General features: G+C 51.2%; 1 protein-coding gene across 2 annotated transcripts in view; it reads left to right on the plus strand.

Annotated features, from left to right (window-relative positions):
- Positions 1-16,076, plus strand: part of LOC120319335 (kielin cysteine rich BMP regulator) — a 50,705-nt gene that overhangs the window by 17,354 nt on the left and 17,275 nt on the right. For both annotated transcript variants that reach the window (XM_039368087.1, XM_039368088.1), the window contains exons 8-21: positions 628-707; positions 789-882; positions 3,000-3,085; positions 3,685-3,778; positions 4,913-5,065; positions 6,160-6,266; positions 7,309-7,402; positions 8,138-8,311; positions 8,999-9,081; positions 9,254-9,347; positions 9,484-9,666; positions 11,080-11,250; positions 13,192-13,368; positions 14,539-14,624. In XM_039368087.1, coding sequence (XP_039224021.1) covers positions 628-707; positions 789-882; positions 3,000-3,085; positions 3,685-3,778; positions 4,913-5,065; positions 6,160-6,266; positions 7,309-7,402; positions 8,138-8,311; positions 8,999-9,081; positions 9,254-9,347; positions 9,484-9,666; positions 11,080-11,250; positions 13,192-13,368; positions 14,539-14,624 — 1,676 coding nt within the window. The remainder of the gene's footprint in view (positions 1-627; positions 708-788; positions 883-2,999; positions 3,086-3,684; positions 3,779-4,912; positions 5,066-6,159; positions 6,267-7,308; positions 7,403-8,137; positions 8,312-8,998; positions 9,082-9,253; positions 9,348-9,483; positions 9,667-11,079; positions 11,251-13,191; positions 13,369-14,538; positions 14,625-16,076) is intronic.

Here is a 16,076-nt window from a genome sequence, read left to right on the forward strand (position 1 = left end):
GTGGTGAATGCTCCAACACTGGAAGTTTTAAAGAAGAAAATGGACAGCCATTTGTCAGAAATCGTATAGGGTTTCCTGCCTGAGCAGGGGGTTGGACTAGACGACCTCGAAGCTCCCTTCCAACATTATTATTATTATAAATTTAGGGTGCCCTTTGAAAGGATTCAGGACTTTGAACCACTGCCATCTTGACTCCCTCAACCATGTGCCTCATCCTTGGGGGGGAGGGTTGATTAAGTTACAGGATAACAGAATGAGTCTGAAGGGACCTTGGAGGTCTTCTAGTCCAACAGCTTCTGGAGGCAAGCAGTTCCACTGGTTAATTGTCCTCCCTGTCAGGAAATGCCTCCTTAGTTCTAGGTTGCTTCTCTCTGGATATTTGCTGGACCAGCTCCAGAATATTCTGGAGCTGGTCCAGCAAATTCCCTTATCGTCTCTTCTCATCTCCACCACCGAGAGGGAAAGCAGAGCACTACAAACCCCATCGTCCCCTAGCAGCGGGAGGCCTCCCTCCCAGTGGGGCCAAATTGGCCAACTGAGCTCTGCTGCCCCCTGCTGGTGGTTTCCAAAGGAGCCGGGCCAACCTTCCAGGGCAGACATTTGCAGTCCGTGTGTCGCCCCCTGCAGGTTGCCTTTGGGAAGGACGCGAGTACCGCAGTGGTGATGCCGTGCAGTCCCAAGACCGCTGCAAACACTGCCGGTGTGGGGTGAGTCTGCTGGCTGGGGGGGGGGGGCTGGGTCTGTCCTGGGGGGCACAGACACCTCCAGTGATCTGCTTGCCCCCACAGGCTGGCGAGGTCTCCTGCAGGCAGGTGAGCTGCCCACCTGCCCTCTGCAGCCATCCAGGCAAGCACCCAGAGCAGTGTTGCCCCACCTGCGACGGTAAGTTGCTCCCTCTCTCATTGTCCCCCCCCCATGCCAGGTTTCCCATCCCCCCCCCGGGATCTCCACTTAGTGACCGGCTTCCCTGCAGAGCGAGAGTGGCTGAGCCACACGACGGGCAACAGTTTTTTCCGCGGGAAGTTTAAACTTTTCCCCAAATGTATTCGGCCTGAATATCTCAACGTCGGCTGTGGAAAATAAAGCCACCACGTCAGGAATAGTCTATCTTAGCCAGCGTTCTGAAGGGAAAAGCAAAACTCGATCTGATTTTATCTTACTCAGAAGACGTTGCGAGAATGTAAAAACTACAGAGAAATAGAAGGGGCCGTGCGGACATTAATGGGCACACTGTACCTTATCAGACCGAAAGAGCTTCTCCACTAGTCCTCCAGTTACGACCACAATGGAGCCCAAGATTTTTGTTGCTAAGCAAGACAGTCGTTCGTCAAGTTTTCACCCCATTTTACAACCTTCCCGGCCACGGCTGTTACGTAAATCGCTGCGATTTTTAAGTCGGTCCCATGGTTGTTAAGTTGCTTGTCCGAAGGTCGCAAAAGTGGGTCACATGATCCCGGGGAACTGCAACCGTCATAAATAGGAGCTGATTAGTAACACGGTTGTTAAGTGAATCTGGCTTTCCCCCCCTTGACTTTGCTTGTCAGGAGGTCACAAAAGGGGATTGCGTGATTCCAGGACGCTGCGACCGTCATAAATACGAGTCAGTTGCCAAGCGCCTGAACTTTGATCACATGACCCTGGGGCAGGAGTAGGCAACCTTGGCTCTTTTATGACTGGTGGACTTCAACTCCCAGATTCCTGAGCCAGCCATGCTGAGGGGAAAGGGAGAGGTTGCCAAGCTGAGCCAGGCTGGCTCAGGAATTCTGGGAGTTGAAGTCCACAAGTCATGAGGGGGCCATAATTCCCTCATGCTGGCTCAGGAATTCTGGGAGTTGAAGTCCACAAGTCATGAGGGGGCCATCGTTCCCTCATGCTGGCTCAGGAATTCTGGGAGTTGAAGTCCATGAGTCATGAGGGGGCCATAGTTCCCCCATGCTGGCTGAGGAATTCTGGGAGTTGAAGTCCACGAGTCATAAAAGAGCCAAGGTTGCCTATCCCTGCCCTGGGGGATGCTGCAACGGTCGTAAGTGTGAAAAATGGTCATAAGTCCCTTTTTTCAGTGCCGTTGAAACTTTGGTCATTAAATGAACTACTTCAAGTCGAGGGCCACACGTATCGGAGAGCTAAATCATCCTTCAGTTAGTGACCGTTCAAAGTGACGACAAAACTCCTTGGGCTACTTATCACCTGGATTCAACGTGCCAATAGGCAGATTCCCCACCTCCACCCCACCGTCAACGTGATCGCATTTTATAACTTTCCATGTATACCCATGTACATTGGAACCCATGTCCATCAGCTACTTTCCTCTTTTCCCATGGTTACAATACTCCAAATATACGTAGAACGGCTTACTTTGCAATTTCATCTTGCACAAAGCTCAGCAGATTGCAAATAATATGTCCGTATTGTGAAACAATATAAAGATCAAGTTAAAGCTGTAGATCACTATTGTGATTTACATCTTGTTATATGAGGAGGGGGCTATATTTTCATCTCCCACAGGAGGCTCAGCAACCACCCCCGATTTACATTCTTATGGCCACAATTTATGGCAGGTTTCTCTCTCACACACACACACACACACACACACACACACACACACACACACACACACACCGAAACTGACATTCAGTTCTGGTTTTGGGCCAAAACTCCCCCTAGCAAAAAAACAAAACAAAAACCGGTCCATTTAACACACTATCACAAATAAAGGTCTTAAAATTGGATCAGCCACATGATGACTTGCTTTACGACCATCACAACTGACGGGTGCGATGGGCAGACTCGACTGAAGTCATTACCTGAGGACTATTTCTATGTAGGTTTCTTTCCGGGGGACACCTCTCACCTGTCTGCCCGTCGCAGGTGTAGAAATGGCCCCGGGGGAGAGGTAGGAGGTGTCCTAAAATTACTCCAGAGTTAAGCCAAGGAGAAAAAAAAAGTTTGACACTCAACTTCTACGTTTCTCTTTTCCCTTCTGGAATCTTCTCTGCAAGTCTGTGAATTTGAAGGACGGTTGTACCAGGACAGAGAGACGTTCTCGCCTGCCGAGGGAGGCCCCTGCCTGCAGTGCCAGTGCTCGGTGAGTAGCCTGTGATGGGAGAACTGGTCAACTGGGCAGGGGGCCGAATCGTGAGACCGGGGGCCAGAATAACACGAGAGAATAATAAGGGACCTCGTGGTCTTCTAGTCCAACCCCCTGCTCAGGCAGGAGACCCTATAGACCATTTCAGACAAATGGTTAGCCAATTTCTCCAGAGATGGATCATCCACAACTTCTGGTGGCAAGCTGTTCCACTGGTTATAATTGTCCTCAATGCCACGAAATTCCTCCTTAGTTTCCCGGTTGCTTCTCTCCTTGATTAGTTTCCATCCGTTGCTTCTTGTCCGGCCTTTCAGGGGGGGGGGCTTTGGAGAATAAGTTGACCCCTCCCCTTCTTTATTTACTACTCAGGAAGTATGGATTTCGACTCCCAGAATCCCCCAGCCAGGTGGTGAAGAATTGCAAGAATCTTTAATATAATGTTTGGCACGTTTAAGAGGGGTGGACTTCCACTCCCAGAATCCCCCAGCCAGCTCGTGAATAATTGCAAGACTCTTGGCTGGCTGGGGAATTCTGGGAGTGGAAGTCCACCCCTCTTAAACTTCCTGAATTCACGTCTCTTTCTTTTCTTCGCTCAGGATGGGCATGTCCGGTGCCAGGAGGAATCCTGCCCCCCAACGCCATGTTCCCATCCCCTCCAGGACCCCAAACGCTGCTGCCCGGTGTGCACAGGTGACTGTTGGAGAGGATCTGGGAATAGGGAACGGGCTCCTTGATCACTTTGCTATTCATTTCCTCACCTGGGCTCCACTGGCTCAGATTGGGCTGTGATGTCCTACAGCATGCAACCTGGCTCACTTGTCTGAGCCATCTCCAGGGCTTGTTGCAGAACACCTGGAATGGGCTAGTGAACCCCAAAGGCCTCCTTAATTCCTTTCGTATTCTAAGTAGGCCTTGACTGTTCGAAGTTACAATGGCACTGAAAAACATGACTTACGACCGTTTTTCACATTTACGACCTTTGCCACATTCCCACGGTCACGTGATAAAAATTCAGATGCTTGGCAACCGGCTCACATTTATGATGGTCGCAGTGTCCCCCGGGGGTCACGTGATCCCCTTTTGCGATCTTCCAATAAGCAAAGTCAGTGGGGGAAGCCGGATTCACTTAACGACCATGTTACTCGCTTAACAAAAGCAGCGATTCGCTTAATGACTCTGGCGAGAAAGGTCATAAAAGGGGGCAAAGTTTACTTAATGAACGTCTCGCTTAGTGATGGAAACTTTGGGTTCAGTTATGGTCCTACGTCGAGGATCACCTGTGCTTTTGATTCTAGGTTAAGATTAATTCGATAGTGACCTCGAAGCGGTTTTCATTTGGGCTTAGCGTCTGTCAGGTAGCCACCATTCTGCATCATAAACCGGGATTCGTGGCTTATGCAACTGGCTGAGGTTGATTGAGGAAACTGTAGCCTGGCATTTCGTACGAGGCTGTTGCTATTCAACACGGTAAAATGTTGTAGGGAAAACAGGAGGAGTAACACATGTTGGTTGTGTTCTCCGCCTTGACTTATTTGTAAAAATAATACAGATAGTCCGCGACTTAACAATCATTCATTTAGTGACTGTTCCAAGTCCCATTTTTTCAGCGCCGTTGCAAACTTGAACAGTTGCTAAACCAACGTTGGTTGTAAGTCGAGGATGACCCGTATGGCATCTCGTGTGAATACAGTCCCCGGTGTCCATTCCCAAACGTTAAAACACGGGGAGCAAGGTGGTGGGAAGGGAATCCAGGTCTGTGCTTTACAGCTTGGCCAGGATGAAACCCAGTTTGACTCAACCGCTCCCTCGCCTGGCGACCGCCAGTGTGTGTTTTCGAGGGCCTGGAATTTGAAGATGGCACCGAGTGGGCGCCAGCAGGCGATCCGTGCAGAGCCTGCACCTGCCACCAGGGGGAGACGGTGTGCCGTGCTCTCCAGTGCCCCCCTGTCGCCTGTCAGCATCCAGCCCGGCTTCTCGGTGAGTGCTTTGGTGTCCCCCTCCCCCCAAAACCACAGGGCCCTCCCCACTGAGATCCATGGCCCTGAACCCGGTTGCAGGAAGAGGTAAATAAAAAGGGGGGGTTGGCAGGGTTAAGGTGCTGGTCAATAATCAGCTTCTGGCTCTGTCATGGTCAGAAAAAAAATCAAGCTAACATTAAAGAAAACAAAGATGGGTCTAGATGGGTCTAGGCCAGGGGTAGGCCACCTTGGCTCTTTTATGACTCGTGGACTTCAACTCCCAGAATTCCTGAGCCAGCATGGCTGGCTGAGGAATTCTGGGAGTTGAAGTCCACAAGTCCTAAAAGGGCCAAGTTTGAAGACCCCTGTTCTAAGAGATCGTTCATTTTTTTTAAAAAAAAAAAGAAATCTTGCACTAAATAATATTTAGACATTCTTGCATTTCGGTTTCTAAGGAACCCTCTGCTCCTCTTCTCTCCCCTGATTTGGTGCCCCCCCTGCTTTATTTATTTGCTTTATTTATTACATTTAAATGCTGCCCGTCTCGCTGTCGAAGCGACAAGTACGCTGCAGTGCTGTGTCTCGCCGTCTGGGTGGGAACGAGTGCTCGGCTGTTGGAAATTTAGACGTGGGCCGAGGGTCTCCCTTGCACCAGGGGTCTTAGCACCCCTTCTCTGCTCCTCTTCTCTCCCCTGATTCGGTGTCCCCCCCCCGCTTTATTTATTTGCTTTATTTATTACATTTAAATGCTGCCCGTCTCGCTGTCGAAGCGACAAGTACGCTGCAGTGCTGTGTCTCGCCGTCTGGGTGGGAACGAGTGCTCGGCTGTTGGAAATTTAAATGTGGGCCAAGGGTCTCCCTTGCACCAGGGGTCTTAGCACCCCTTCTCTGCTCCTCTTCTCTCCCCTGATTTAGTGCCCCCCCACTTTATTTATTTGCTTTTTTTATTACATTTATATGTTGCTCGTCTCACTGTCAAAGCAACAGGTACGCTGCAGTGCTGTGTCTCACCGTCTGGGTGGGAACGAGTGCTCGGCTGTTGGAAATTTAGACGTGGGCCGAGGGTCTCCCTTGTACCAGGGGTCTTAGACCCTCCCCTCTGCCTCCTTCAAGGTTCCTGCTGCCCCCAATGCCACCAGTGTCTCTACAACCAGCGCCTCTACAGCCACGGCCAAGAATTTGCCGATCTGGACAATCCCTGCCAGAATTGCCAGTGCAAGGTGAGACCCCTCAGCTCCGACCCAGGAAAGATACCCCCAAATATTCCTGCCCTCCTTCAGTTGTCTGGCAGCCCAAATCCTTAAACTGACACCCCAAACTCAAGCATCCTTTTGTTGGTTCCTTTGGGGGGTCTCTAAGTCCTCTGCAATTGGTTCTCATGGGCATCCATGGAAGGGGAAGCATCTCGATGTTGTCGCTTAGCTGAGACGATGCAATTTGTGCGGGGCTGATCTGAATGCACTGTCTGTGTCGCTGGCATGATGACATGCATGATGCCATTAGGGTCTCCACCAAGGGACCTGCCTGCGCTGTCTTTCTGGCCCTGTTGCTCACAGCCTTGCTACATTCAGACAAAGCAACATCCAGGCTAGTGGAAGAGCAAGGGACACATTTGCACTATTATCTGGGCGGATATGAACCATGCAAAATGTTACAGAGGCTTAATTCGTTTCTATTTGGGCTGTGAATTGTCATAAGAACAGGGGTAATTTTTTCATTCCAAAAAGGACTATCATAATTTAACAATGGAATAGAATAGAATAGAATAGAATAGAATAGAATAGAATAGAATAGAATAGAATAGAATAGAATAGAATAGAAATTAGAATAGAATAGAATAGAATAGAATAGAATAGAATAGAATAGAATAGAAATTAGAATAGAATAGAATAGAATAGAATAGAATAGAAATTAGAATAGAATAGAATAGAATAGAATAGAAGAGAAGAGAAGAGAAGAGAAGAGAAGAGAAGAGAAGAGAAGAGAAGAGAAGAGAATTCTTTACTGGCCAAGTGTGATCAGACACAGAGGGAATTTGTCTCCAGTGAAGAAGCTTGCAGTCTACATACAATCAACAAAGTAATAACAATCATAATAATGATACCAATAAAAGAAGGTAGTAGAAAAGATGAGAAGGATAATAGTAAATAAAAGCATATTTATCTCCATTGGAGCTTCTCCAAGGGCTCTGGATTAGATGGATGAGGAGCAGAATCAGAGGGTCCTTCAGCTCTAAACCCCCGTCTGTCTCCTCTCTTGCAGGGGGGCACCGTCCACTGCTCACCCACCGTCTGCCCACCCGTGACCTGCCCCCACCCAGAGCGGAGGCCTGGATCCTGCTGTCCTACCTGCCCAAGTGAGTAACAGGAGGGAATCGATGGGGCACCTTCCACCTCTTGCTTCATTTCTCTGGAATTCCAGATGTGGAGGAAGGAAGGAAGGAAGGAAGGAAGGAAGGAAGGAAGGGAGGGAGGGAGGGAGGGAGGGAGGGAAGGAAGGAAGGAAGGAAGGAAGGAAGGAAGGAAGGAAGTATACAAGTGCTATTGCTAAGTGGAAGGAAGGAGGGAAGGGAGGGAAGGGAGGGAGGGAGGAAGAGGAGAAGGATGAAAAGGAAGGAAGGAAGGAAGGGAAGAGGAGGGAGGGAAGGAAGGAAGGAAGGAAGGAAGGAAGGAAGGAAGGAGAGAAGAGAAGGAGGGAGGGAGGATGAGGAGAAGGAGGAAAAGGAAGGAAGGAAGGAAGGAAAGAGGGAAGGGAAGGGAAAGAGGGAGGGAGGAAGAAGAGAAGGAGGAAAAGGAAGGAAGGAAGGAAGGAAGGAAGGAAGGAGAGGGAAGAGAAGGGAAGGAGAGAGGGAGGAAGAGGAGGAGGAGGAACGGGAAGAAAGGAAAGTTTGCTTTTAATCATCTGTAACTTTAATCTCTTTTTATGTGGATCATGGTTTTTACAGGTCTACTCCTTACTATATCGTAAACGCCCTGAGCCATCTCGGGACTGTAATAAATCCATGCATAAAAATGATGGGAGGGGGAGTCCAACAGCGCTGTGTATGTGAGTCTCAGCACCAACTTCCCCTCCTTCCTCCCCGCCCATTTAGGCTGCCTTCACGAGAACCAGGTGGTACCAGACGGGGAGGAAGCCCCCAACCCGCTGGATCTGTGCCAGGCCTGCGTCTGCTCCGGGGGGGAGCTGGTCTGCACCCCACGGAAGTGCCTGGCTCCCCTCTGCGCCCACCCCTTGCCGGGCTCCTGCTGCCAAAACAACTGCAATGGTAAGGTGGCTGGCAGAGTCTCCCAGGGTTGGCCCAGAAAGCTGGTTCTGCCTGACGTGCAATGCCCGATGAACCCCACGCCACAAGTGGAGATTTAATTCATCGGAGTAGAGCTGGAAGGGGCCGTGGAGGTCTTCTAGTCCAACCCCCTGCTCAAGCAGGAGAGCCTATACCAGTGGTTCTCAACCTGTGGGTCGGGACCCCATTTGGGGTCGAACGACCATTTCACGGGGGTCTCCAAACAACGCAGTCCGCCATTTTTTCCCCCTTTTCCTTAGCTGTGTTACTCCCTTTTATTCTATTGGCTTTTGAAAGCCAATAGAAGAGACTCTCTTGAATAGAGTCTCATTCTATTGGCTTTCCAAAGCCAACAGGAATTGTCCAGGCTGTCTCTGCCCTGCTGAGCCCGCCAAAAGCCCCATTCTGCAAACGGTGCTGCACCAGTCGAGCAGTCCTCGACTTATGACCGGTTGGGGGGGGTCGTGGCATTAAAAAGGTTGAGAACCACTGGCCTATACCATTTGCATCCTTTTTTCTTCCCTTTCCCTGCAAAAAACAATGCTGCCGATTTGTCTGAAACGGTACAGGGTCTCCTGCTTGAGCAGGGGGTTGGGCTAGAAGACCTCCCGAGGTCCCTTCCGACTCTGTGATTCTGATTTTTTATTTTTATTTTTATTTTCAATCCAGGCTGCAGCTACACCGGAAAGGAGTACCCCAACGGAGCAGAATTCCCCCACCCCACCGACCGCTGCCGGCAATGTCATTGCATCGTGAGTGCCCAGCAGTGGCAAGGGAAGTTGGCAGCCCCCGCCTAGAGAAGACAATAGCTTGGGTCGCTCCTGGGGCAGGGGGGGTGGGCTACATGACCTCAAGGGTGCCTGTCGAATCAAGGAGAGATGCCAGCACGCTTCCCTTCTTTCCCTCCCTGCCTCCCTTTTGCAGAACGGCCACGTGCAGTGCCTCTCCCACCGCTGCCCACCCCTGCTCTGCCCCGAGCCCACCGTGAGACCCCAGGAGTGCTGCCCCCAATGTCCAGGTAGGGCCCCCCCTTCTTTTAGCCCCTCACCCCACAACGGCCTGGGCCACCCAATGCCGAGCGGGCCTCCTACGGGGGGGGCAAGGAGGAAGGGGATCATGCCACCCTTCTGACAGCCCCCCCTCCCCTTCTGCAGCCCCTCCAGCTGGCTGTCTGTACCTGGGGGTCTCCTACCAACACCTGGAGCGGTTCTACGACCCGTCGGAGAAATGCCGCAACTGCGTTTGCGCCAACGGCACCATCACCTGCCAGCGCCAGCCCTGCGCGCCGGTCCTGTGCTCCCACCCGCTGCAGCAGGGGTGTTGCCGCTCTTGCGATGGTAACAGAGTTGGAAGGGACCTTGGAGGTCATCTAGTCCAACCCCTTGCTCAGCCAGGAAACCCTTGACCATTCCAGACAAAGGGCTGTCCAGTCTCTTCTTAAAAACCTCTAGTACTAATCAATCAATCAATCAGAATAGAGCTGGAAGGGATCTTGGAGGTCATCTAGTCCAACCCCCTGCTCAGCCAGGAAACCCTTTGCCATTCCAGACAAAGGGCTGTCCAGTCTCTTCTTAAAAACCTCCAGGGTTCACAACATCCCTGGAATCCCAGTCCTGGGGGGCGGGGGGGCTCGCTCATTCAACTTAAAAGAAGGGTCCCCAAGCGGGTTGCACCCCACATCTGACCATGTGAGCTGTGGTGGCACAGTGGTTAGAGTGCAGCATTGCATGCTAATTCTGCCGACTGGCGGCTGTCAGCCGTTTGGCAGTTCGATCCTGACCGGCTGAAAGGTCGACTCAGCCTTCCGTCCTTTCGAGGTCAGTAAAATGAGGACCGACATCGTTGGGAGCAAATAGGTTGACTCTGTAAACTGCTTAGAGAGGGCTGTAAAAGCACTGTGGAGCGGTATACAAGTGCTATTGCTAAGTCGGAAGGAAGGAAGGAAGGAAGGAAGGAAGGAAGGAAGGAAGGAAGGAAGGAAGGAAGGAAGGAAGGAAGGAAGGAAGGAAAAGAACTGTGGGGTCCTTGGTGCTCTCTGAGCTGGGTGGTTTCCTGGCAGACGTTTCATGACCCAACTAGGGAACATCATCAGTGCTAGGTGGAAAGGAGAAGGAGAAGAAGGAAGGAAGGAGGGAGGGAGGGAGGGAGGGGAGGGTGGGAGGGAAGGAAGGAAGGAAGGAAGGAAGGAAGGAAGGAAGGAAGGAATGAGAACTGTGGGGTTCTTGGTGCTCTCTGAGCTGGGTGGTTTTCTTGCAGACGTTTCATGACCCAACTAGGGAACATCATCAGTGCTAGGTGGAAAGGAGAAGGAGAAGAAGGAAGGAGGGAGGGAGGGAGGGGGGGAGGGAAGGAAGGAAGGAAGGAAGGAAGGAAGGAAGGAAGGAAGGAAGGAATGAGAACTGTGGGGTCCTTGGTGCTCTCTGAGCTGGGTGGTTTTCTTGCAGATGTTTCATGACCAAACTAGGGAACAGCATCAGTGCTAGAAGAGAGTGGGAAGGGGAAGGAAGGAAGGGAGGAAGGAAGGAAGGAAGGAAGGGAGGGAGGGAGACCCCTGGTGATGCAGTAGTTAGAATGCTATATTGCAGGCTCACTGCCCACTGCCAGGTGTTCAATCCTGACCGTCAAGGACTATTTACTTCTATGCTACGTCTGCCGGGAGAGGGGGGTTCATTCCCATCCCCGGGGCCGGGGGGGGGGGTGTCCTGCCCACCAGTTCTTCGGCTTCACTGGCCCTTCTCTGCCCCTTCCAGGCTGCCTCTACCAGGGCAAGGAGCTGCCCAACGGGGAGCAGTTTGCGGACCCCCAAGACCCCTGCCGCCTCTGCTCCTGCTGGGAAGGGAGCGTCAGCTGCAAACTCAAGGCCTGCCCTCCGGCCGAGTGCCCCTTCCCGGTGCCTGGGCCTTGCTGCAAGAGCTGTGAAGGTACACAGGAGGGTGGGGGTCCTGGGGGTGGGTGGGGGAGTGGGCCTGCCTCCAGGGAAGGCATCTTGTTTGGGGAGAAGGAAAAATCCAGAAGCAGGGAAAGGATCTGGCTGGAACCACCCAGGGCCACGTTATCCAAACCTCCTGACTTGGGAGGGGTGGGGGTCTTTTGGTTGAACCTCTAAAAGCAATTTGGTTGGGTGATTAAGGCACCGGGCCCAAAGGGGGAGACCAGGGGACAGTGAGTTCTAGTTCTCCCTTAGGCGTGGAAGCCTTTGGCTGACTTTGGGCCAATCACCAGGAGACGGTGAGTTCTAGTCCTGCCTTAGACATGAAAACCAGCTGGGTGACTTTGGTTCAATCACCAGGAGATGGGGAGTTCTAGTCCCGCCTTAGTCATGAAAGCTGGTTGGATGTCTCTGGGCCATTCACCAGGAGACAGTGAATTCTAGTTCTCCCTTAGGTGTGGAAGCCAGCTGGGTGATTTTGGGCCAATCACCAGGAGACGGTGAGTTCTAGTCCCGCCTTAGGCATGAAAACCGGCTGGGTGACTTTGGTCCAATCACCAGGAGACGGGGAGTTCTAGTCCCGCTTTAGTCATGAAAGCTGGTTGGATGTCTTTGGGCCATTCACCAGGAGGCAGTGAATTCTAGTTCTCCCTTAGGCGTGGAAGCCATTGGGTGACTTTGGGCCAATCACTGGGAGACGGGGAGTTCTAGTTTCACCTCAGGCATGAAAGCCGGTTGGCTGACTTTGGCCCATTCACCAGGAGACGGGAGGTGATGAAGGAGTGGCTGCCCGTCAGAAGGGCCCCTTTAGTCCCGGAATGGGTGCAACCGGTGCACAACTTGTAGTTGTGCAAACACTTCTTGAGCAAGACTGCCCCCTGTGCCTCTAGAAGAAGGGGACCCATAACACGTCCTGCCTTCCTGTCTTGACGGAGCGGGTGGACGTCATAGGGCAGAGTCAGTCCTTCCGACAGATCTCATCCTCATCAGCGCAGAGGAGATCTGGTGGGACCCTTCCTCTCCGCTGATCCTGATGCCGCAACTGCCGAGGAAGACCCACCGGGTGAGCTCCAGAGCGTCTACTGCAGGGGTAGGCCACCCCGGCTCTTTTATGACTGGTGCACTTCAACTCCCAGAATTCCTGAGCCAGCCATGCTGAGGGGAAAGGGAGAGGTTTCCATGCTGAGCCATGTTGGCTCAGGAATTCTGGGAGTTGAAGTCCACCAGTCATGAGGGGGGCATAGTTCCCTCATGCTGGCTCAGGAATTCTGGGAGTTGAAGTCACGAGTCATAAAGCAGCCTAGGCCTAGGCCAGAGGTAGGCAACTTTGGCTCTTTTATGACTCGTGGACTTCAACTCCCAGAATTCCTGAGCCAGCACAGCTCAGCTTGGAAGCCTCTCCCTTTCCCCTCAGCATGGCTGGCTCAGGAATTCTGGGAGTTGAAGTCTACATGTCATAAAGCTGCCTAGGCCTAGACCAGGGGTAGGCAACCTTGGCTCTTTTATGAACTGTGAACTTCAACTCCCAGAATTCCTGAGCCAGTCGTGCTGAGGGGAAAGAGAGAGGTTTCAAGCTGAGCCATGCTGGCTCAGGAATTCTGGGAGTTGAAGTCCATGAGTCATGAGGGGGCCCTAGTTCCCTCATGCTGGCTCAGGAATTCTGGGAGTTGAAGTCCACGAGTCATGAGGGGGGCATAGTTCCCCCATGCTGGCTCAGGAATTCTGGGAGTTGAAGTCCACGAGTCATGAGGGGGCCATAGTTCCCCCATGCTGGCTCAGGAATTCTGGGAGTTGAAGTCCACGAGTCATGAGGGGGCCATAGTTCCCCCATGCTGGCTCAGGAATTCTGGGAGTTGAAGCCCACCAGTCATAAAAGAGCCAAGGTTGCCTACTCCTGGTCTACTGGAACCTTCTCTTTTCTCCCTTTCCCAAGGGTGCGAGTACGTCTCCCAACGCTACCTGAGCGGGCAGAAGTTCCCAGACCCCCAAGACCCCTGTAGTCTGTGCTCCTGCCTGGACGGCTTCGTCTCCTGCACAAAGAAGCCCTGTTTCCAGGCACCCTGCAGCCACCCTCTGCGGACATCCGGCCAGTGCTGTCCGACCTGCCAGGGTGAGGTCCGAGGGGTGGGAGAGGGCAGGAGAACGTGGGAAGTGCGGTTGTCCACAAGGAAATGAGGTGGACAACGATCTCACTGACCTTTTGGGGGGAGGCTATCCTCACCCCCCACCCTCAACCAGCTCAGGTAGTCCTCGGCTTACGACCACCATAGACGCCAACATTTCCGTCTCTAAGCAAGACAGTGGTTAAGTGAGCGTTACCCCATTTTACGACCTTTCTTGCCACGGTCGTTAAGCGAGTCACTGCCGTTTTTAAGGGAGTAACATGGTTGTTAAGTGAATTGCTGCAGTTGCTGAGTATCACGGTCGTTAAATGAATCCAGCTTCTCCCATTGTCTTTGCTGATCAGATGGTCGTAAAAGGGGAATCACGTGATGCTGCGGGATGCTGCGACCATCCTAAATATGAGTCAGTGGCCCAGTGATCCCGTGAACCTGGGGAGGCTGCGACGGTCGTTAAGTGTGAACAAGTCCCTTTTTTCCAGTGCCGTTGTAACTTGGAACGGTCACTAAACGAACCATTGTAATTTGAGGACTGTCTGTACTTAACCCTCTGGTGCAATCTCGGCCCACAAATTGTCACGTTAAAAAAAAGGGACGGACTCGGCAGGCAAAGTGAAATACAAATTCCGTCACCGATTTTCTTAAAAGGGCATAAACAGGCTCCCTCCGTGAGGGAGATGGGCGACTTCTAAATTTGATAAATGGAATAAAATGAAAAATAGTTAACACCGGCCCTCAGCTGCAGCTCGCTTCTCCAGAGGCAAATTTTATTCAAAGAGGCCACAGTTTTGTGAGCCACGGTTTGTGTCATCGGACACACACACACACACTAAAGCCACTCTGTGCATTTGATGAAGCGACCTGTGGAGGGTCACAAAAGTTGGCATCTTTGTTGGTCAGAAAAGAGGCTACACAGAGTCCAGAATTCCAGCAAGAAAACCGGTAACGTCCCCTTCACTCCTCACTCTCAAGGGAGGCTCTACTCAAACATCTCCTACCCGGGCAGTGCTTGGTCTAGTCCCCTGGCCTAAAGGATCCTTTTCTTCCCAAGACGTGCCAGGGGCGATGCCCCCCTGGGTGCCCAGCCCCCTGGCAGCAGCCACAGCTGAGCCCAGGGCTCCCGTGAGGCTCCACTAACTGCTCTGCCTCCCGCCAGATAGACTGCGCCTTTCATGGGGTCACCGTTGCCAGTGGCCACTCCGTCCCTGATCCAGCGGACCCTCTCTGCTCTGAGTGCACCTGCCAGGTGAGTGTGGCCGTGGCCAGGAGCAGGTGGGGAAGAGATGGAAGGGAGGGAGGGAGGGAGGGAGGGAGAGAAAGAAAGAAAGAGAGAGAAAGAAAGAAAGAAAGAAAGAAAGAAAGAAAGAAAGAAAGAAAGAAAGAAAGAAAGAGGAAGGAAGGAAGGAAGGAGAGAAGGGAGAGAGACAGAGAGAGAAAGAAAGAATGAAACAGAAAAAAAGGAAGGAAGGAGAGAAGGAAGAGAAAAAGGAAAGAAAGAAAGAAAGAAAGAAAGAAAGAAAGAAAGAAAGGGAAGGAAGGAAGGAAGGAAGGAGAGGCAGAAAAAGAAAACAAAATGAAGGAAAGAAAAAGAAAGAAAAAGAAAGAAAGAAAGAAAGAAGGAAGGAGAGGAAGAAAGAAGAAAGCGGAAATAAAAAGAAAGGAAAGAAAGAAAGAAAGAAAATGAAACAGAAGAAAGGAAGGAAGGAGTGGGAGAAAAAAGAAAACAAAAGGAAGGAAAGAAATAGAGAAAGAAAAAGAAGAAAGAAACGAAGGAAGGAAGGAAAGAGGAAGAAAAAAGAAAGCGGAAAGAAAAAGAAAGAAGGAAAGAAGGAAGGAAAGAAAGAAAGAAAGAAAGAAAGAAAGAAAGAAAGAAAGAAAGAAAGAAAGAAAGAAAGAAAGAAAGAAAGAAAGATCAAAGCCTGCCTTCATTTCTACATCATGTAAATCTGTCTTTCTCCAAACGTGGCAACTGTTTAAGACAGGTGGACTTCAATTCCTATGCTGGGGAATGCTGGGAGTTGAAGTCCACCCGTCTTAAGAGTTGCCACATTTGGAAAAAAAACAACACGGGTGCAAGCAAGGCCTTCCACCACACAAACTCCGCAACTGGAGTTTTCAACGGCCAGGCCACAGGGGCCTCTGGGGGGGAACAGAAACTCGCTGGGTAAACATTTTCCTTGGAAGCGTCTGGCCCTTTCCCTGCTGGCGGCTTCCCGCATCTGCCAATCACCGTCCAGCCAAAAGAACTGCTGGGAAGGAAGCATGAAACAGTCAACACGCTGCCCAGGGGTGCACTAAAACAGCTTCAGTTGCCCTTGCGCAAACAGCTGGAATCTGGGGTTTACACACACATGTGGCCAGACCGTCTGGAAGCCTCTGGCTTTGGCAGAACTGGGAACGCTTCCTTTTTCACCAGTCCTCGAATTACGACTGTAATTCTGCTGGAAAGGAAGAAATGAAGGAAGGAAGGAAGGAAGGAAGGAAGGAAAGAAAGAAGGAAGGAAGGAAGGAAGGAAGGAAGGAAGGAAGAAAGAAAGAAAGAAAGAAAGAAAGAAAGAAAGAAAGAAAGGAAAGAAAGAAAAAAGAAAGAAAGGAAAGAAAGAAAGAAAGAAAGAAAGAAAGAAAGAAAGAAAGAAAGAAAGAAAGAAAGAAAGAAAGAAAGAAAGAAAAAATGAAACAGAAGGAAGAGTCAGCCTTG

This window comes from Crotalus tigris, unplaced genomic scaffold (genome assembly GCF_016545835.1).
Source record: "Crotalus tigris isolate CLP2741 ecotype Arizona unplaced genomic scaffold, ASM1654583v1 scf7180000020623.132173, whole genome shotgun sequence".
NCBI classification, from domain to species: domain Eukaryota; kingdom Metazoa; phylum Chordata; class Lepidosauria; order Squamata; family Viperidae; genus Crotalus; species Crotalus tigris.